The following is a 23,445-nucleotide window of genomic DNA, read 5'->3' as shown; positions in this document are numbered from 1 at the left end:
CACCCGCATCGCTTGGCGCCAGAAAACCTTTCGGCACCAACTCACTCTCCTTCGGTCGAGAGCCAGGATTGTTTGACGCCCACTCCTGTTTTACGGACTTCCTCATCGAAACCCCAGTTTTCTTCACCTACTTATTCGATTACTTCTTCGTCTACTCCCAGATTGAACCCCTCCATGGCACTGCTGCAGAAGCAGTTAGACAATATTTTGGGTATTCTTGAGAAGTTGACTTCTGCTTCAGTAGCGCCTGAAGACCCCTCATTGTCCCTGGTCTCATTGGAGGAGGAAGATTTAGGACAGGACTCCACCCCATCGGCTTATGCTGCCTCACTGAGTTATTTACTGGATAATTTTTCAGATTTCTTCACTCCGACAGCCCCTTCTTCTCCACCTTCCTCATTTATGATGAGAGACTTACCCAGGGATTTGTTGAGACTTCCCAAAGTGGTTCTATCTTCTTCATCTAAGAAGGCTATGAGAGAAGTGGATCTCTGGCTCTCGGAGAAGAGACGCCAGGGCAGGGCATGCTTTAGTATTCTGCCTTCCCGCCTTTCAGCCAGGAGTTATAGGTCATATGCAACTGGATAGGCCCCCCTCCCTGGGAGTGGCTGTCTCCTCCCAGGGGGACTTCTCTGGCCTCATTGATTCGGCCCGTAGGTCGACTTTTGCTTCAGCAAAGACCATGTTCTCTGTGTTGGAGATTGATCATTTGCTTAAGAACATGTTCAAGGTGTTTGAAGTGTTTAGTTTTCTATATTGGGCCGTAGGGGGCCTTGGCAAAGAAGATCAGAGATTCGGATCTGCCTCAGGATATTGCTGCTGATTGGAGGAGTGTTCTCTCCTGTGCTGTTAAAGCAATTCAAGATGGTTCTTTTGAGATTTGCTCCCTTTATGCTATGGGGATTTTGAAGAAGAGAGAACTCTGGATTTCATTTGTATCTAAGGGCATCACTCTATCACATAAATCAGCTCTCTTCTTCTCGCCCTTGGATAATACACACCTTTTTCCGCAAGCAACGGTAGAAGTGGCGGCTTCTCACCTTCTTAAGAAGTCTACACAAGACCTTCTCTTCAGCCCCAACCCTTTCAAGGAGGCAGACAGAGAGCACAGTCAAGACCGCGGACTTCTGTATGTTTCGCCTTGCATGCGGCCAAGAGACCCTCCACCAGACCTGCAACCCGCAAGTGAGTCTTCAGTCCTTCATGCACCCTTGGGAGCCAGACTCCAACTTTTTTAGGGAAGTTGGAGAATGAGAGGAGCCGATCAATGGGTGATAGAAGTATTAAGGGAAGGGTATTCTATCCTCTTCAAAGAGAAACCTCCTTTATCCAGCTCTCCCGTCAAATTGACAGCATACTCCATACGATCAGTGAGGTATTTAGCCCTCTTGGAAGATGAGTCATCTCTCCTCAAGAAGAAGGTAATAGAAGTGGTAGAGAATACCGAGTCCAGCGGTTTTTACAACAGGCTTTTTGTAGTACCAAAAGCCACAGGAGGATGGAGACCGGTACTCAATGTGAGCGTTCTGAACATTTAGAAAACAAAGTTTCATAGGAAACAGTCCAGTCTGTCCTATCATCCATTCATCGAGGGGACTGGATGATTTCTCTTGATATGAAAGACGCTTACTTCCACATTCCCATCCAACAAGACTCAAGGAAGTACCTGAGATTCGTTCGTGGAAATCAAGTTTTCCAGTTTCGAGTGCTATGCTTCGGCCTGTCAACAGCACCACAAGTGTTCACCTGAGTTCTTGCCCCATTGGCCAGTTGGCTTCATTTCCTGGGAGTGAACATTTCCCTATATTTGGACGATTGGTTAATATGCTCGCCCACAAGAGAGAGGGATGCATGGAGGACCTTCAAAGGACATTGCTTTTGACTCAGGATCTAGGTTTGCTGTTGAACCTTCAAAAATCCCAACTGACCCCTCAATAGATTCTATATATATATGGGATGATGAAGATCAACTCTCAGAATTTTCAGTCTTCTCCCTCCCCAAAAAGGATAGAAGCCTGCCTCAAGAAAGTCAACCCTTGCCTTTCCCCACAGAAGTGTTCAGCCACTCAGTGGATGAGTCTCCTGGGCACTCTATCGTCGATCAAACAGTTTGTGAGGTTGGGAAGCCTGCATATGAGACCCCCCACAGTTCTTTTTAAGAGTCAATTGGGATTGCAGGATAAATCAGGACTTATGCATTTTCCCAACAATGCAAGAGATAAAATAGGACCTGCGCTGGTGGAACAATGCAAGCAGACTTTCGGAGGGAAAGTGGTAGTGAACCCTGACCTAGACTTCTTCTCCAACGTGTCGGACATAGGTTGGGGAGCTCTCCTGGAGGGAAAAGAAGTTTGGGGAGTGTGGTCCCAACAAGAGAAGGCTCTGCATATAAACATCAAAGAACTGAAAGCCATCCATTTGGGACTGCAACATTTTGCAAAGGAAGTACACGACAAAGTAATTACGGTGCATGCGGACAACTCAACAGCCTTGGCTTATGTAAGACTCCAAGGGGGGACTCACTCATTCTCCGTTTGCGAGACTGCCAGGAGTCTCCTTCTTTGGGCATAGCAGAACCGAACCCAACTGTTAACTCAGTTCCTTCAGAAGTGCAACGTATTGGCAGATGAACTCAGTCGTCGTAAACAAATTATCCCAACAGAGTGGACCCTGGACTGTCGAGTATGCTCCGACCTGTGGAAGTTGTGGGGAGAACCAATGGTGGATCGAAAAACCACCATCTTCCTCTGTTCTGCTCACCATTTCCGGATCCATGAGCCTGGGTGACAGATGCAATGATGCAATGATGCAAAATTGGTTGGGACTGGATGTGTCTGCCTTCCCTCCGTTTGGGATGGTGAGGGAGGTTCTGAAGAAGCTCCAATCACATCAGAGCACCAGGATGACTTTGATAGCTCCCTTCTGGCCGAGAAAAGAGTGGTTCCCGGAGCTTCTCAAACTACTAGTAGACTTCCCACGCCTTCTTCCAACAATCCCAAGTCTACTCAGACAACCCCATTACAGGAAATTTTATCGGGACACATCCACTCTGGCCCTGACAGGGTTTCGACTGTGCAAACTTTTGTGAGCAAAAGGTTTTTCAAGAGCTGCGGCAGAAGCTATTTCTAAATGTAGACGACATTCTACTAGCAAAATCTACCAGGCAAAGTGGGCAGTATTTAGACTTTGGTGTAAGAAGAATAACATCTCTTCTTCTAAAACCACTATAACTCAAGTGGCTGACTTTCTTTTTTACTTGAGATCCACCAGGGGCCTTTCTTCGTCTACGCTAAAAGTATATAGAGCTATGCTTAGCTCAGTCTTTAGACAAAGTGGTTTAGACATTTCTTCCAGCCAGGATATCTCAGATCTTATTAAGTATTTCGACACGTCCGAGGTTGACAAGGAGGAGGTATGCTCTTGGTCATTAGATGTAGTCCTCAAGTGGCTGTCTGACTCAAGATTCGATCCTGGTTGCACTAGCCACTGCGAGAAGAGTGAGCGAACTGCATATAATAGACAAAAGGATAGGTTTTTCTCAAGGTGATGTGGTCTGTTCCCTTACCCTTGGCTTCTTGGCAAAAAACGAGAATTCTTCACAGCCATGGCCTCGTTTCTTTGGTATTAAAGGTTTATTGAACATCCTGGGTCCAGAGGAAGAGGAGAGAGTCTGTGCCCAGTAAGAGCGCTTAGACATTACATCAAGAGGACAGAGAAGATTAGAGGCCTAGCAAGGAATCTTTGGTGTTCGGTTAAGAACCCAGCCAGACCTATGTCTAAAAATTCTTTATCTTTTTTCTTAAGGAACCTGATCCTCAAAGCACACACTCAAATCGGAGAGAACGTTCTGCCTGGACTTAAGGTTAGAGTGCACGACATGAGAGCAGTGTCTACATCAATTGTTTTTAAGCATAATCTCTCTCTCACTTTGATCTTACAGACTACTTCTGGAAATGTAGAACTGTTTTTGCTATGCATTATTTGTGAGACGTGGAGGCAACATACAAAGATTGCAGTACACTTGGACCATTGTCCATGGCTGGCGTAGTGTTCGGGAAGGGAACTTAGGAAGCAACACTTCCTACTTTTTTTTCACCTTGTGGAGGTGTTGAGTTCATGGGGAGCCTGGAGGGTACATGGTACCTAGAGTGCCCAACAGTTTTTTCTGTGTAAGGTGGTAGTTATTTATTTATATATGCTTTTTATATGTGGTGTAGGTGACTATTTCTCTGGTTTTGTTTTTATTGTACTGCACCCTAGGCAGGAGCATTTTATTGTTGACTTTGTTAATGATCGGAGATTCCTTCGTTGCAAAGTTTACTTCATACTTTGTTAGCAATCGGAGTACTCCTCCGCTACGAAGTTACTCACTTTGTCTGATCTTCCTTTACTTTTTATTGTTGGCCAGAAGGGGAGAAGACCAATGCACTTTCAATTTATTTTTGATGTATGAGCAAATAGTCCATTTCATATCAGTAGCGGGAATGTGGTGGAATAGAATGTCATCTTTAGTAATGACATCCCTTGCTACATGGTCAGCAAGTTCTTTATCTACAATGCCTACATGGGCAAGGACCCAGCAAAAATGGACTAATTTGAATTTGGAAGCAAGCCTATACAACCATTCTTGAATATATTGACTAATTGGATGTTTAAGGTTATATTGCTTAATGGTCCTGAGTGCACTATAGGAATCTGAGTATATGGCGGGAGTATTACCCTGTAGAGTAGAAACAATCTCAAAGAGAATTGGCTAATACAGTTAGTTCAGCTGTAAAAATAGGGGCATTATTAGATAGTCTGCCCACATATGAGCTATTACCATGAACAACAGCACAACCAACGCCACTTGATGCCTTTGATCCATCAGTGAATAGTTTAACAGAACCCGAATGTATTTGGTCATGATCAAGAAAACGAGCCTTCACTTCCTGGACTTTAATTGATGTTTTTAACAGCAGCTTTTTGACAGACCGATGGCTCTGGGGTCAACCAGGGAGGCAACTTAGGGCAATGTACTCTATTGCCTTAATTTTTTGGTTTTTAATAGACACATTGTCAACTGCAGCATTAATTCTTACATAAAAAGTCTTGGATGTGGATCATTTTGGTTAAGAATGGATGCTGCAGGGTTTTCAGGGGAACCTCATAATTTGATCATTTACCACAGTCCCAGTTCCTCTCTTCAGTGTCAGTATATAAGCTTTCAACTGGTGATGTCTTAAATGCACCAGAGCATATTCTTAGACCAGCGCGATGAGCTACATCCAACTCCTTAAGTTTGCTTGCACTTGCTATAAAACTTGAGGAAACTTAAAATATTAAAGGATTTCTTTACCTTAATTTTCAAGCAGTCAGTATGACTATCCCATGTTAGCTTCGTATCAAAAATCATCCCTAAAAACTTCACCTTCTCCTCATATGGTATTAGAGTGTCCTTCAGCTTAATATTTGGAATGGTTTCCTCTCGAGTACTTCTAATAAAACGAACTGCCCCAGTTTTGGAAGGGGAAAAGCAGAAACCAGTGTCATCAGCCCAATTGCTGATTACATTAACTGACTTTTGCAAGAAATTACAAGCTGCAATAGCATCATAATTAGTGACATATATAGCAAGGTCATATACAAACAAAGATGCCTTTACTGGAGGTGAGACACATTCAACAGTGCTCTTTGTAGCCACAGCAAATAAGGTGACACTCAATACACTGCCTTGTGGGATGCCTTCCTCCAGCTCAAAAGCATTAGACAAGGTACAGTATTTCCAATTCTGACTTTGATATACCTATTGCCTAGATATGAGCTGATGAAATTTAACATATTACCTTGTATTCCCATGTCATGAAGCTGCTTAATAATACCAAAATGCCAAGTGGTGTCATAGGCTTTTTCAAGACTGAAGAAGACTCAAATAGTCTGACTGCATTTTGAGAAAACTTGCTGAATTCAGGATGATAATCTTAGTAGTGGATCCAGAGTGGAACGATTTCTCCTGACGCCAAATTGGATAGATGATAACAAACTATTTTTCTCTAGATGCCATATTAGCATAGAACTCACCATTTTCTCAAACAATTTGGACACATTGTAAGAGATATTGGTCGATAGCTTGTAGGAAGATGTGGATCTTTCAATGGTTTCTTAATGGGGACAACAACTGCAATCTTCCAAGAAGGGGGAAGAATACCAGTGTCCCATATTTTGTTAAAGATTTTAAGAAGATAAGATTTAGCTGAATCTGGAAGATTTTTAAGCATGCTATAAGGAATGTTATCATTCCCGGGATATGTCAATTCAGATGTTGATAGAGCATCCATTAATTCCCTTGAAGTTGACTTGGCATTATAAGATTCACCATTTCCAGAATTTAAATTAAGGGAAATGGTTGAATTCCTAATATTCTGGAACCAAGTTGAATAGTTCCTAGAACTTGATACTTCAGAGAAATGCTCATCCAGTTTTTCAGCAACTTCATCAGGCTTGGTGTCAGGGTCTCCATTGATTTTCAGATAAGACATTGGCAATGGAATGTATTTGCCACTTAGTTTTCTTATCTTTTTCCAGATTAACCTGGATGTGGTCTTAGAATTTATGCCATTTATATAAAAAAGGCAGGATTCTCTTTTTACTTTTTAAAAATGTTTTCTCTGTTTTGCCATAGCTAGTTGGTAAGTAAATTTTGCTGTTGCAGATTGACTGGATTTATAACACCTGTAACATTTCCTGGTAATTTTCCTCAAATTACCACAAGTTTTATCCCACCATGGAACAGCAGGTCTGCATGGTTTGTTTCCCTTTGGTCTTAGGTATTGAGTTTTCAGCGCTATTCAACATTTCAGAGGCAAAGTACTCATAAGTCTTTATATGGGACTTGAAGGACTCAAATTCTTGGGATAGGTTAATACAGTACCTTCTAGAAATTTGACCCAATCTGCTTCCTTTTCCTTCCATTTAACAGGAAAATTCGAGGGGACATTTCTCACAAACTTCAGATGAATAGGAAAGTGATCACTGTCATGAAGAAACTCATCTACAGACCAGTTAAAATCCAGATAGAGAGAAGAAGAGCAAATACTTAAGAATATAGCAGATGAATCACCTGTATAGATATTATATGTCATAGTACCATCATTAAAAAGTGTAAGATCATTATTATTAACAACAATGTCATCAATGATCCTACCTCTTTGTCTGAAAAATTACCACCCCATAATGGATTGTGAGAATTAAAATCACCAAGTAGTCAAAAAGGAGAAGGAAATTGATTAATTGAACCTTGAATGTCACTAAGAGTGAACCTACATCTCAGGGGACGGTAAAGAGAGCAGATTGTGATTTTACAGTCAAAAGTAGCCCAGATAGCAATTGCTTGAAGCTGCGTGTTCAGGGGAACAATAAAATGTTGCAATGTTTTAGAAATAATTATTGCAACACCTCCATGGGCACAGTCCCCATCAGTGGGGCTATCTTATAGATCTCATAGATTAGACCCAGATTGTATACTGCATCCCCTGATTTAGTTTCATGGGGACATACAACCCCTGGATTATGCTCATGCAGTAATACTTTTAGAATTTCTGAACAAGTCCTGAGTTCGTTACAGTTCCATTGTAAAATGTCCAGATTGAATTTTTAGTGCTAGGATCTGCCAAGGATAATTCCACTGTAATCTATACTATTTCTTTGATTTATTTTCCTTATGGGACTTTATAGGAGCTTCTTTGGATTGTCTTAAGATATGTTGCTTATGATTAGCTCCATTATATTTTTGTATTAGCTTTTTGATACGGAGCAGAGTGGACTTCAGCTACTATTTTCTTACTATCCAATGAACTTGATTCCTTGACTGTTACTGAGGCAGGAGCACCCTCATTGTTGGCCTCACTCTTGTTACACTTTTTATGGGTTTGGGGAATCTCCATACTTTGTTGGCCGAGTCGGTTGAGCTTCAGACTGTCATTCGATGGGCTGGAGTTCAATTCCCGCGGCCGGCTGATGAAGAGTTAGAGGAATTTATTTCTGGTGATAGAAATTAATTTCTCGCTATAATGTGGTTCGGATTCCACAATAAGCTGTAGGTCCCGTTGCTAAGTAACCAATTGGTTCTTAGCCACGTAAAATAAGTCTAATCCTTCGGGCCAGCCCTAGGAGAGCTGTTAATCAGCTCAGTGGTCTGGTAAAACTAAGGTATACTTATTTATTTCCATACTTTGAGCAGGTGGCAAAGAGGATGAAGGAGTTCTTACTCTCTTTGGAACTTTAGTTTGTTCTTGTCCCATTTCTTTGGGAAGGGTTTCTTGTTGCATGAGAGATGGGAGAGACGGAGGGAAGGTCTCATCCATTGGAGATGATTTTGCTGTATAAGTAGGCACATCTTCCTTAAAGAGGGGTGCTTCAACTCTAGCAGGCTGAGCACCTAGACCAGATGACTGGGTCTTAGTCTCAGGAGTTCTTACTTTTACAGCAGGTAAAGGATCTACATTGCTGGGTTGAGTTTTTTTAGGGGCTACGGAATTCAGAGCCATAGCATAGGTCTTTGTCTGACCAATGAATTTTTTAGCATTACTAGTGCTTACAGTATACAGTATGTTCAGCATTAGCTTTACATACAGCTGCCTGGCACGAGGTGAACAAAATAGAGATTAACATACATTCAACTGTGTTTGTTTGAGAATGGAAAAATGGTACATAATTCTATATACAAGTTATGGACAGAGTTCTGATAAATATAGCTGGAAAGCTGACATTGTATTGCTTTCAGTAGGAATGATACATTTTACGTGACATGATTATGGACAATAGTATACATTAAAAAGAGTGTAGGCTGTTGGCTGCATTTCTTATACACGCGTGCCCGGCGTGCATGTCAGGAGATGTTCGCTGTGAGGAGTGGATACCCACAGGGTACAAGTTCGGGTGGCCAGGTAAGATGGACAATCATGTAGGTCCATGTGGGACCCTGCAATATCATCAACAACCACTTTTATATCTCTCTGATATTTCATTTGCAGCATTCTGCAGTTCTAAATAAAATTTAACTCATATTCCTTCAAGTTCTGTTTAGGGTTGTTGTAAGGAACACCACAATCATATTGCTCTGTTTTTATGTAAATCTGGTAAGCAGTGTCCTACTGTTTACTACTCTCCAGTCAGTCAGCACCTTATTTTTCACCTGAAGTTATGCTGCTACCAGTTCCAGTTGTGCTTCCTGGATAAATACGCATTTATCCTTGCAATCTTAATAACCATGAAGTTACTCAGCATACAAACAGCACTGAGCCTGCTGGCCTGGCTGAGTAATGGGTATTAGAAATTAAACTCTCTCTCTCTCTCTCTCTCTCTCTCTCTCTCTCTCTCTCTCTCTCTCTCTCTCTTTTATTTACTTTACCGCCACTTATTCACTAAGCAGCAAGGAAACAGGCTGGAGATAAATGAAAATAAGTACTGTTAGCAATTCAGTATTCTCTGAAGTTGAATAGTCTGAGACTTAGAAGATTGTATGCTGTAGATTTAAAAAAAAAAATAAAGATACTGTATACAGATAGAGGAGATTTTTGGGAACTGAATAATAGCTAGAATAATATTTTTCACCTAGGCAAATTTGGTCATACTTTAACAAGACCAAATATTAGACACTGTATATTGAATTGAGCATTTCAATTAATGTTTTGTGTGTTGTGTTTCAGTCCGTGTTAGACTCACAATAATTGCTCTGGTACTATCTGTCTTCTTTATGGTGACGGTCATGATGGTCCTGGGAGTGATAAGGGTAAGTAGTGTTGGATACATTTAATTTCCAGATTTCCAGATTTTTTAGAAATAAATATGTATCTGATATCATCTTTTAGTAATAGTGTTTGTGCTAATGCAAATGCAGACCTCTTCTTTTCACATACAGTATCCCTAATGCCTGGATAAGGAAGAATTTACTAAGTGCCATGTAGCTGTTGAATGGTGGATAACACCTCCCAATTGTGAATTCTTTATATTTTTTATCAAGTGTACTCATTTCCCCTTATATTTCAGTGAAATGTGGATGTGTACAAGTTCTCCAGCTTTGTGTACTTTTTTGTTCACAGTGGAGATTCGTATAACCACTGTTGTTTGACTAGCTAATACAGAGATTTCATAAAACAAAACTATATTTTTTGTGTACACCCTTTAAAAAATTACAAAATCATAAAATAAACAGAATTCTTTATGAGAAAATAGCCTACCCATTGACAGTGAAATATCATTAATTCCTTGAAGGAACACCCAGAAAAATTCATAGTAACAAAAAATAATACTGTAATATTATGGTGGGAATATAATCAACTTATCTTTCACTCATAGAGCAGGAAAGAAACTAATGATTATTATCTTTTACTCGCAGTGCAGTGAAGAAACTATACTCTAGCTATGAAGGGTTGAAACTCTTTTATAATTAGAAGCATTGCCATATTTTCCATCCTACCAAAGGAGGTATTTAATCCTAATCCAAAATGGTCCAAGGTCTGAGTTAAGGTTAATCCTGAGAATGGACATATTTGAGCATACTGCCCAGCTGTTTGTTTTTACATAAAAGTGACATCATTTTTAAGTATGTACTGTAACTCATGAATGACTTGATCTAATGGATACTCTGTAGCATGCATTTCCATTTCCAATTTAAAATTCCAGAGAAAGTTATAGGCTATTTCTTGATCTTGAGGAGTAAGGATGTGTTAAGGAGAGCCCTCCATTGTATTGTACAGCAGGGTCCAAGTATAATGTTTGATTTTTGTGTTTTGCTTTTGTACTAATAAATTGATAAATGGAGAGAGTTGATAAACAGTCCCCTTTTCATTGTGACATGCCATCACTTTACTTAATCATCTTTGTGTATTAATCATCTATACACAAAGAAATAGCAACACTTCCCCAAAAAAATGCTACATCCACCAGATTATTGCTCTTTTATTGAAAAATTTGAATGGGATTAAGGAAAATGGCAGCAATGCTAATCTTCAAGGCTCAACCTTTTGTAACTGGAGTATAGTGATGATTATCTTTAACTCACACTGTTGTAAAGAAACTAATGATGATGGTTAGCACAAATAATAACTGGCCTCTGAGCACTAACTAGTTAGCAGTAGGAACTTACCATCAAGAAACCATTGACAAAACTCAGGAAAAATTTAAGTGTGATATATGCAAAACACTTACAAAACACTGAAAAACACAATAGATTACAACCAATGAATGTAAAGAGGCTTAAGTCTCAGGATTTATGAATAATTGTGTAACTGCTTACTAATAACCATCACCATGAAGCCAGTGACTTGAAAGTAGACAGCAATTGAAAGCACTTATTATTAAAACACTAAGTTTTCTTTTTGAAGGAAATAAGTGAAAAAGGCTGGAAAATAATCATGGTATTAATTAGCTTGTGAATAATGAAAGATTTGTTAGATTAGCATGAGAAAATATTGATCCTATGGAGATGAAATGAACTGTGGAATTTTGTACAAAGCTGTTAACAATGCTGCAGATGCAAAAGTAAGGAAATATGATTGATGTTAACCATTTCACATACAAATAGACACAGTATAAGCATGGGAAGTTGATCCAAAGATTTTGAACATACAGGAGCAGCCACATATCTTCCCCATTCTTACTCATTCACGCAAGATGGACAGGAGAGAGGACAATCTGGATCATATTTCCATGATATGTACATAACCAATAGTGGAGGTGCCCTAGAGCAATGGTTCTCTACATTTTTTGGCCCATGCATCCTTTCACCATATATTATAATGTCATCCCCTCCCCTTTCCAAAATTGTCTACCTCAAAAGGTGCAGTCCAAATGATATGCAACAAAATACTAACACAAACACAAAAGCTAGTGGAGAGAAAGCCCAGTGTGACCTCTCAGTAGTGCGGACCGATGCACACTGCTTTTTGTGTGGTTCTAGAGCCAGTTTGACCCTGTCAATCTGTGATCACAATTCCCCCTGAAACACTGAAATTGCCCTCTAGGGGGAACTTCTGACATCACCAAGAGATCTAGAGGACAAAAAGTAGAAGTGACCTAATGCTGTACCTAGGTCCAGATAAGGACATGCTGTGCCACTGCTGAAACCCTACTATACTAATACCTGGATCCCACATATCAGCAACAGCTGAGGAAACAAGAGACTTGACCAAAGCCTCATTTAATTTTCTTTGGTTTAAGACAGCCCTAACATTACTGAGAATTGCTTTAGTAAATTAAGAAAATGCCATTCTTGGTTCATTAGCCCTTTGGCAAGTATATAGGTGTAAAGGTAAGAGGTTTGCAACCCTTGGAATATTAGAACTTATTTTAAATCTTCCATTTTTCAGAAAAAATCAAGGATGATGATCCCATGGATGGTTTGGGTCATTCCTGAGATATTCATGGACCTTGCAAATTTACTTGGCCTTGGATTTGCACCACCACGTTTGAATTTTGACACACTCTTCACTCTTGTAGCATTTATTTACTCTACCCAAGTTGTGACTTCTTACTATTGGGAGGTAAGGAATATATTGCATGGTAATCCTGTACAGTAAGTAATTCGTTTGGTGTTTGGCATATATTATTTAAATAGTTAACAGAAAATTATACATTTCCTTATGTAAATACAAAATACTTTGACACTCGTGTCTATAGGATTACTGTATGTTCATATGTAAAGAACAGCTTAACATAGTTGTCCCCATTACTGTATTAGTATTAACTTGGAAGGAAGCCAGCAACAGCGAAATGGAACTCAGAGCTATTGGATAATAAACTGGAAATGTAGCTCTAAGCTGCTGCTGTATACTCTTAAGAAATAAGAGGCATTATGAGTCCTGGTATGCCTTCACCTTAAAATGAGTTATTGCTTATTTGCATTCATCTGGTTGTAAGTAACTACAGTAGAGTTTTGAAATTAAGAACCCCCATAGTAATGGTTTTGGATAATTACTGGACTGACATGGAGAATAAGGTGTGCCTAAACATATTTATTGGTTTCAGAAATTTATGGAAAAAAAATGTTAACCCCGAGAACATAACTCTGTGTTCAAACAAGTTGGTGTCAGATGAGCATGACATATACTACTTTGACCCACCTTGTCTCGCTGCCCACACCAAATAGCTTCCTCATTGTTTGACCTGTGCTAATTGTGTCAACATATTTAACTCTGTGAATGATTGTCTGTATTTATGTATATATGTCAGTGTACCTTGTCTTGTGACCCCACCGTGGCACCATAAGGTGCCATGGACCCTTCATGATCATAATTATTTGATCATTTGCTGATACTTTCAGCGTTATGCCTCATGTGCCTCAGATTCAAGCTCCAACTAAATGTTGTTGAGCTGCCACTATACAACAAAATTTTATATAAGTAACTTACCAAGTAACTACATAGCTATTAGAGTCTAACCATCACAGCAGCTTAAAATTTGAAATTCATAGTAACACTTTTGTCTTGGTGTAGGTAACTAGACCCCGTCCACTTCTAGGGAAGAATGGGTACAATACAGCTGAAGAGCGCATTTCATTTCTGGTGGTCAATGATTGATCGTTGGTTGGTTGAGCAGCTCTTGTTTGAAATTTCACCGGATGGTTGTGCTTTTCGCCTTATTTGGTGAAGTATTTTGATTTGGTAGTGCACTAATCATTATCTTAGCTCGTTCTCGATTTAGACTTTATTTGACTGGTTGTGACTTATTATGTCTGATTATAGTTTGTCTAGTATCAGGTATTGCAGCAAAGGCTGTAATACCAGACTAACTTCTGCTAAATATGACTCACACACCATGTGTTGCCATTGTAGAGGGCAGATTTGTTCTTTTGACCTTAAATGTGAAGAATGTAAAGACTGGGATCAGGGGAAGTGGAAAGTTTTAGGTGCTCACCTTGACAAACTTCAGAGAGACAGGCAGAGAAAGGTGGCTGCTAGAGCTGAAGCTAGGGGTTTAGCCAGCCAGGTTTCTTCTCCAAAATAGGAAATTGTTAATTTACCTGTTCCTTCTACGTCTGTGACTACTTTTCTCCCATTACCAGCCGTCTGACTTTTCCAACTACTCCATTACCTGGCTCCCATTCTTCCAAACCCAATGCCATCGCCAGCCTCAAAGCCAGGATAGACCAAAAGTTTGGTCTTTTAGTGAATACCATAGCCCAAATTGGGTCTTCCGTTAAGGCCCTGATAGGCCAAATGAGTATAATTAGTGTCGGTGCAAGTGCAGTGTCAGTGGAGGAGTTGAGTACTCATCCCACTGATGCTCCTGGACAAAGGTCCCTGTCAAACTCCCCTAAACCAGGAAGAGGCAAACCGGAGGTCCAAGGGAGGTCGGTGGGATTTGCCCACAGGTAGTTGCCTCTCAACTGAGCCTGTTGTCTGTAAATCCCAGGACTCAGCAGACAGCTGTTGGAAAGGCATCCATAAGGATGTGCATGCTCTGTCGTTCAGTTACTTGGACTGTAGTGTGGACAGAGGGTGTAGGCGCTTTTCGACTGTTTCCAGGCTGCTGAAAAGGCATATTCCTTTTGCTGAGTGCACTTCCCTGCTTCCCTGTAAGCTGCCCAGGGAGCAAGAGCACAGTCTGCTTCCCTTCTGCAGTTTTTGGGATAGTCCCAATCGTGAATCTCACGAACCTTCAGTGACAGAGCGCCAATATTTGGCACTGAAGCGGTCTTCCTCCTCGAAGAAGCAGTCCAAGCACCCAGCAGCTGAGTGCTGGTTTCCTAATGTCTAGTTTCTGAACACACAGTGCCCGAACGCCCAGTGGCCAAGCAATCAGTGTCCAAGCACCAAGTGTCCGAGCTCCCAGTTTGCGAGCGCCCAATTTCGGAGATCCCAGTGTCCAAGCACCCAGCTTATAAATGCCCAGTGTCTGAGCGCCCAGCTTATGAACACCCAGTGTCCAAGCGGCTAATGTTTGATCATGCAGCATCCAAACGCCCAGTCGTGTCTGAGCACCATTTGTCCAAGTGTTCACCTGTTTTTGAGTGCTCACCTGTGTACAATTGTTCCCCTACATCCTCGCACCCACCTGTGTCGTTGCACCCTCCTGTCCTCTCAGCGCCAGTAGCCAAGCATTCAGCACCACTCCCAGCTGTTACGGATCCTTCATTGGAACCTATCCAATGCTGTTTGGATAGCATTTTAGGACTTCTGCAGCAGCAGCCTTCAGTGACACAGGATCCTATGGCATTAACTCCTTCCTCTATTTCATCAGATGAAGAAGCCATCGAACAGGAGCAACCCATTTCTGCGTATGCGGCTCTCCTGAAATACTTCCTTTTCTGCTACCCAACTTTTTTCTCTCCAGCGGCCCTGACGTCTCCAGGTTCAGCCTTTATGATAAGACAGCCTGCAGAGTCTGCCAGGTTACCAAAGATGGTCCTTTCTTCATCTTCTAGGAAGGCTTTATCCAGTATTGATGGTTGGCTAGCAGAGAAGAGGGATCTTGGTAAGGCTGTGTTTAGCAGCTCTCCCTTTCGCCTGTCGCAAAGCCACTGGGGAAGCTCCTTCCTTGGGAGTTTCTGCCTCCTCCCAGGGGGACTTCCCCATTTTTACTGACTCTGTGCGGAGATTAGCGTTTAACCACACCAAGATTATGTTCACGTCTTCAGAACTTGATCGTTTAGTCAGGGACACGTTTAAGGTCTTCGAGGTCTTCAGTTTCTTAGACTGGACCGTGGGGGCCTTGGCTAAGAAAATTGAGGACTGTAACACTCTTCAAGAGAACTTCTCATCAGACTGGTTAGGAGTTCTCTCATGCGCAGATAAGGCAATCAGGGATGGTTCCCAAGAGCTGGCTGCTTTATTTTCCATGGGAGTTCTCAAAAAGAGAGAACTGTGGTACACATTCACCACAAAAGGCATCACTTCCTCCCAAAGGTCAGCTCTCCTGTTTGCATCTTTATATTGTTCTGCATTATTCTCTTGAGCTACAGTAGAACACATCGCATCAGACTTGCAGAAGAAGTCTACCCAAGATCTTGTAGCGTAATCTACAAAGCGTTCCAAGGAGCCAAGTACTTCAGTCTTATTCAGAGCGAGAACAGTCTCCCTGCTACAACAGCAGCAGCCCTTTTGAGGTAGAAGAGCTAAGTTTCAGCCCCGCCGGTGCAGGAACCTGCGGTCAGCCCAACCAACCAAGGAGTTTTCCTCTAAACCAGCCTCTCGCAAGTGAGGATTCTGTCCTCCGTGTCCCCGTAGGAGCCAGACTTTCATTTTTTGGGACAAGTGGGAAGCCAGGAATGCAGAACCCTGGTTAGTCAAAGTCCTCAAAGAGGGCTATTCCATCCCATTCAGGGAAAAACCTCCTTTAGTGTCCTCACCCATCAGCTTAACAGACTACTCATTAGGCTCAGAGAGGTTTTTGGCCTTGGCAGAAGAAGTCTCGTCCCTACTCAGGAAAAGAGCTGTAGAGGTAGTCAAAGACTTTACCACAGAAGGCTTTCACAACTGACTGTATGTCATCTCCAAGTCATCAGGAGGTTGGAGACCTGTCCTGGATGTCAGCGCACTGAACTTCTTGTTCAGACCACCAAGTTCAAGATGGAAACGAACCGGTCAGTCTTGTCAGCCATTCACCAGGGAGACTGGATGGTGACGATTGACATGCAAGATGCGTACTTCCTTGTTCCAGTACATCCGGACTCCAGGAAGTATCTGAGGTTTGTGTTCCAGGGCAGAGTCTTTCAGTTTCGGGCTCTGTGCTTCGGCCTCTCTACAGCTCCGCAAGTTTTCACCCGTGTTTTCGCCCCCATGGCAAAATGGCTCTGTATTTGGATTTGGATGACTGGCTTCTACGCTTCCCGTCAAGAGGAAGATGCACGGAGGACCTTCAGAAGACTCTTCTCCTATGCCAAGAATTGGGCCTCTTAATCAGCTTACAGAAGTTGCAGTTAGCTCCGACTCAATTGATTCTTTATTTGGGGATGAGGATCGATTCTCTGAATTTTCAGGCTTTTCCATTCCACAAGAGGATCCAAGCCTAACCCCAGAGAGTAAGAAACTTCCCATCTCACCCTTCCTGCTTGGCCAATGAATGGATGAGTCTGCTGAGCACTCTGTCATCCATCAAGAAGTTCATACCTTTAGGAAGACTACACACAAGAGTCCTGCAATTCTTCCTAAAGGCCAGTTGGCACAGGAAGACTCTTCCAGACTCCTTCATTTTCCACATCACTCCCGAGATCAAGGAGGACCTTCGGTGGTGGCTTGCAGAAGAAAGATTTCTAATAGGGAAATGACTGCATCCTCTGAGCCCCAGCCTAACCTTCTACTCAGATGCATCGGGTCTGGGTTTGGGGGACTCTTTTAGACAACATGGAAGTTTCCAGGACATGGTGATGTGACAGCAACATTTGACAAGACAGTAACAGTCTATTCAGACAACATGACTGCATTGGACTATCCCAAGAATCGGGGAGGGACTCACTCCCTTTACGAAGTGGCCAAGGATCTTCAACGCTGGGCAAAGAACATTCGCACCAGAATCGTGATTCTTTTATCCAGGGCAAATTAAACGTTTCTACGGATGAGTTAAGTCGCTGCAGACAGGTTCTACCTATGGAATACAGTAGGCACTGAATTCGCAGGTCTGCACCAACCTGTGGAAATGGTGGGGGCCATCGATAGACCTGTTTGCAACATCAAGGAACCATCACCTCCCCATATACTGTTCCCAAGCCCCGGACCCTCTGGCATGGGCAAAGGATGCCATGCTCCAGGACTGGGCGAACCTGGATGTGTATGCCTTCCCGCCGTTCAGTATGGTGAGAGAAGTATTAACCAAGTTCGTATCCCACAGCAACACATCGATGACTCTTGCAGCTCCGTTTTGACTGCAGAAGGAGTGGTTCCCAAACCTTCTCAGCCTCCTGATAGACTTCCCCAGACTTCTGCTTCAGAATCGAAGCCTTCTAAAGCAGCCTCACTTCCATTGGTTCCACCAAAGCTTATCTGCTCTCGCTCTGACAGGCTTCAGACTGTCAGGAAACTTGCCAGAGCGAAGGGCTTTTCAAAAGAAGCTTCAGAAGTAGTCATTAAGTGCTTATGTCAGTCCTCTAATATTTACCAGGTGGAGTGGACAGTCTTTCGCAGCTTGTGCTGAAGACATGACGTCTCTTCTACTAAAACCTCTGTAGCCCAAATTGCTGATTTTTTATGTTCCTGAGGTCTTCTCAAGGCTTAGCTACCTCCACCATAAGAGGTTATAGAGCTATGCTAAACTCTGTGTTTAGACACGGAGGGTTGGATTTTTCCACAAATCAAGATACTGTATAAGTGACCTAATTAAATCTCTGGACACTTCAAAGCAAGAGAAGTCAACATCTGTCACCTGGAACCTGGACATGGTTCTCAAATGGCTCTCGGGCCCTCCATTTGAGCCCCTTCACTCCTCATCTCTGAGAGACTTAACTAGGAAAACCCTCTTTTTGGTTGCCTTGGCTATGGCAAAGAGGATCAGCGAATTGCAGGCCTTTGATAGAACAGTTGGCTTTTCACAGGGAGACGTGGTCTGCTCATCCACTCTCGGATTCCTGGCCACATTCGTTCACTATCAAGAACTTAGTGGATATCCTTGGGCCAGCAGACTAAGAGAGAGCTCTTTGCCCGGTAAGAGCATTGAAGCATTATATCAAAAGGACCAAAAGGATCAGAGGCCCCTCTCATAACTTACGGTGTTCGGTCAAGAACCCCCCACGTCCATTGTCCAAGAATGGCTTGGCCTTCTTTTTGAGGAGCATGATATCCGAGTCGCACTCAGAAATTCAAGAGGATGTCTTTCCTAGTTTCAAGGTTAAAGCTCATGAAATATGAGCAGTTGCCACTTCATTGGCTTTTCAGAGGAACTTATCACTCTCCACGATTCTTCAATCAACATATTGGAAGTGCAAATCAGTGTTCACTTCTCATTATTTAAGCAATGTGAAGAAAGTGAACAAGAATTGCAGTACTTTAGGGCCATTAGCCGTGGTTGGCATGGTACTGGGGGACAAAGGATGGGGGTATTCCTTCTATTCCTCTATCTACTCGCCTTATTAAAGGTTGTTGAGTTTTTGGGAAGCCTAGGGGTACTGTGTACCTGGAGTACCCACTAGTTGTGGTTTTTAATGGATGGATGATGGTTTTGTTTTTAGCAGTGCGTGGGTAACAGAAAATTTCTGGTTATTTTTGTTGTACTGCGCCCAGGGCAAGGGCACTTGTTTTATTTTGTAATGCTTCGTCAGCCTTCGGAGTATTCCTTGGCTGCAAGACTCCCCACTGAAGTAGAGACGACCCTCGGCTTTACTGCCGCATCACTACAGGCTGAGATGAGCTCCAACCAGAAGCAGTACAGGCAGTCCCTGGTTGTCGGTGGGGGTTCCATTCCGATGGCGTGACGATAAGCGGAAATCGCTGACAACTGAAAAATAGTGATTTTCTGGGCTTGTCAGTGCTGATAACCAGAGATTAGTGCCTCTATAAGGTATGTACAGTATTGGTGCCAATACACAATTATCAGCACCAATAAACAGAAATCGGCGCACATTGGCACCAGAAGTCACCAGTTTTCGTCGCTAGACAAGCGCTGTAAAACCGGATCGCCAATAACCAAGCCCACTGATAACTGGGGACTTCCTTTCTCTTCCTGCTGTAGCTCTCTCACCAGGTAAGGTTACAACAAGCATTCCACCAATGCTAGCTACGTTTCTACTTCAAATTCATCACCTTTACTGAGTGTTTTTGAGTACGGTACTATTATATATCCATGCATCCCACCTGTTATGTGGGATTACCTATGTAGTTACTTGATAAGTTACTAATGTAAAAATGACATTTTTATAATAAAATAAAGTTTTATATATACTTACCAAGTAACTGCATGATCAGAGCCCTCCCTTCTCCCATCTCATGGACATAGGGCACAAACGAATTGAGCTCTTCAGCTGTGTTGTACCTGTTCTTCCCTAAAAGTGGCCAGGGTCTAGTTACCTACACCCAAACAATAGAGCGTTACCGCAAGTTTCAAGTTTTAAGCTGCCGCAATAGTTAGAAACTAATAGCTATGTAGTTACTTGGTAAGTATATATAAAACTTTATTATAAAAATGTCATTTTTTAAACCACACCTTAAATCTCTGATAATGTTGGAAATGATATGAATACTATTGAATACCAAAGTCATCTCAGTAATTCTTTATGTGACTGTAAATGTCTTATTTCTGAGCTGAGTTTCTTTCATTGCTCAGTTAATGAATCAAGTTCTTAAAATGAAGGATAAGATTACGATAGACTGTGATTTGGTATAGCATGTGCTTGAAAGGGTATAGGTCATTTTTGAAAGTGTATTCTTTAGTGATTTGAAATACAATACATATTATATTTAGCTTATGGGTGTAAATAACATTGAAAATCAGATAATACAAAGTAAGTGAAATGGCATGTTTTATGTCCAATGCCTTTTAATTTTCTATGGTTCATTTTTTACATTCCAAACTTGTTTTAACAGCTTAAGGAAGCAGAAAGAAGAGAACTTGGTGTAACAGTTGTAGCAGTCTCACGTTCTCCGAATGAAATGATGGTGGTATTACCAACAGGACCCAAAGATGATCCTCCTCCTCCTTACCCCAGCTTCACATCTGCATGTAACCCTGCCTACAATCCCACTGGCATAGGGTATCCTGGGTGTGCAGCAATGCAGAGTGTTGACCTTTCACCACCACCTGAGTATACTCCGAATGACAGCATACAAAATGCTCAGAATGGCAATATTCCAGGTCAGGTGAGCGCTCCTGCTTATCCTGATTTGAACATGCCCCGCGACTCACTTAGATTTGGTGAAGCTGCCCCTTTGATGGAGAAACCACCTCTACCAAATAACTGAAAGGTTTGATACAGATACAGTATGAGTCAGTGATTACCAGAAATTCTGGTTCTCTTTAACAAATGCATTAAGGAAATATGGTTTCTAGTATACTGTGCAGTATAAACTAATGTATTTTAGTTTGCAGTTTGCAGGGATAGTAACTACTGTATTTTAGTTTGCAATTTGCAGGGATAGTGCAGTGCAGTAGTTTTGTTCCTTTGTGAACTAAATACTCTAACATATGGTATAAAGCATAGATTCTTCTCTTGGTATTAAGTCGATACATGAATGTTAGACATTTCTTATCTTAATGTACAGTTCTATCCAGTTTTATTCAACTTATCCTCCAGCTATTGATAGTTTGGTAGATAGGTGAAAATAGTGATGGGATGTAGGTTGTTTACTATATGATACAAACAGATATAATGCATTCCCGTAACAGAATAATGTTTTACATATCACATACAGTCAAATGTTCTATTATCTATCCATATTGCAGAATGACCTGTCAGTAGAATTAAGATTGTAATTTTTTAAATTATGTTTATAAGAGCAAGTTAATTTATTGAGTGACCTCTTTAGTAAGATGAAGACAGAATGATTATATTACCATTTTTATAAAAGTATTGCACTTTTGGTTATATACTTAAATAATTAAGTTTTAACATTTTATAAGATACTTCTTATAAATGATGGTTACATCCTTCTCTCTCTGGTTATTGTAATTTAATTTGTTCTTTTGTACTAGTTGTGATTTTATGCAATGTAACTAATCATATTAGATGTAGTGACATAAACGAAGAGAGATTAAAGACATTTCTCTTAGATTGACATCCATCTGCATGTGATTTACTGTAATAATAAAATCGTGTTATATCAGCTCGTGGATGATGCTAGTAGATTTAATCTTTTTACAAATTCTACTTACTTTAGAATGAAGTAGTACAGTACTGTTTAACACCAGTCAATAAATTCTCTGCATGCAAAATATATTGGCCGATACATTCTTTACAGTAATGTTTTGCTTTTGATTTCTCCTGTTCGGTGACTTACAGAAGAAACTATCTTACATTTATAGCATGGCATTACCTGTAATGACACATAATCTTGACTTACTTTAGAGGTATAGAAATTAACTAACAAGAGATTGACATGTTATCAAATAATGTGGCATTTTACTATAATTTAAGGAACTGATTATTGTGAAGATTATTGTCACATCTGATATAAAAAAAAAGCTGATTAACTTGAATATACTCCTAGTATGATAACTATAAAGTTATTGCAGTACATTTAAGCTAACATTTACAGTGAATTAGTCACTTTGAAAGGGAAAAGTCGATAGTTTTATGAAACAGAATATTTGTCTTCTTGTTCCTTTTCAGTAGATTATAAGTAGGTTAAGAGAGAATAGTGCAATATGTAAACAGATTTATGATTACTGTAATAAGAATACACATACAATATGTATACATGTGTATATCTTGGAGCTACATATTTTTCTCATATTCTTTGTAAAAATAATGCATTAAATGGAAGGGACATAGATTATAGCAAGGGGGCTATTTGTTCTGAAAAGAAATTCTGTTTTGAGGAAGATGCATACTGTTCTGTGAGTATTTTGTGACGACATGTGGTTAAGAAGTGTAAATACAAGTAAATGAATAAACATTAGATCCTGGAAAGAAGGATTTCATAGAGAGGTAGTTTAGAGTTTTTAGAAAGGTAAATAAGAGAGAATCTCTTATTACCAACAAAAAATGTCATTTCAGTTCATAAAAAAAGTTATTCGAGAAGGTAATATTTTCCTATTTATGAAAGACTTGTGGGAAATTTTCGTTTATGAAAAATGTTTTATCTCAAATTACCCAATTTTTTGCTTCTATTTAGAAAATTAGTGCATTGCAAAACAGGAAGATTTGTTCATTATTGTTAAAGAACATTCAATTTGCCATTTACTGAACCCATTAGCAGGTGGCAAACCAGGCTTATCAACCCTTTCAGTTGTCACATTGCAAGCATAACTTTAATGCTGCTCATGGTAACATAAAAACAAAGAACTGTGCTGTACGTTAAAAGGAGAATATCTTCAGTATTATTTGCCCGTCAAGTGTAAAAACTGTTTTAACCTCTGGGTACGTTTATTGATGAAACTTTCATATTTTCATGGTAAAAACTTGATCTATCACTGAACTATTGGCTTTATCACTTGTCAGACGAACAGTAAACTAGGTACATAATAGTACAATCTTAAAAGCTAGAATTTGGGCTAACATGTTTGTATAGAGCATTCACCTATAGCTCAGGAAACCTGAAATGAACCCATTCATTTTTCACAGGCTAAAGATTGGTAATTCAGGAACTAATGAAAGATGAAGCTATTGGCATGTACTTTGGTGCACAAACTCTTGTCTGATTCCCATTTGTTCGTTACAACCCCAGTGATCATTTATGGCCCTTCCTCTGTGCAACTGACCTCAGTTGTGCCAACTTGTACTGATTAAGATCCAAACTCCCTCACTGCACATGCCCAGTCCTCTTCTGATGCCTCAGCTACCAGTTATTCTTACATGCAACCCCATGGGGTGAACACTGTTGT

The 23,445-nt window shown here is 40.8% G+C and overlaps 1 protein-coding gene across 6 annotated transcripts in view; it reads left to right on the top strand.

The window, feature by feature from the left end:
- LOC136844469 (uncharacterized) overlaps positions 1 to 22,531 on the top strand; it is a 41,494-nt gene extending 18,963 nt beyond the window's left edge. For all 6 annotated transcript variants that reach the window (XM_067113735.1, XM_067113739.1, XM_067113736.1 and 3 more), the window contains exons 4-6: positions 9,687 to 9,769; positions 12,348 to 12,521; positions 20,490 to 22,531. In XM_067113735.1, coding sequence (XP_066969836.1) covers positions 9,687 to 9,769; positions 12,348 to 12,521; positions 20,490 to 20,864 — 632 coding nt within the window. In that variant the 3' untranslated portion in view covers positions 20,865 to 22,531. The remainder of the gene's footprint in view (positions 1 to 9,686; positions 9,770 to 12,347; positions 12,522 to 20,489) is intronic.
- The last annotated feature ends 914 nt before the right edge of the window (positions 22,532 to 23,445 follow it).

The sequence above is a fragment of the Macrobrachium rosenbergii genome, chromosome 12 (assembly GCF_040412425.1).
Source record: "Macrobrachium rosenbergii isolate ZJJX-2024 chromosome 12, ASM4041242v1, whole genome shotgun sequence".
NCBI classification, from domain to species: domain Eukaryota; kingdom Metazoa; phylum Arthropoda; class Malacostraca; order Decapoda; family Palaemonidae; genus Macrobrachium; species Macrobrachium rosenbergii.
Note: the sequence above shows the minus strand (reverse complement) of the source record. Positions and strands in the feature narration are given on the sequence as shown.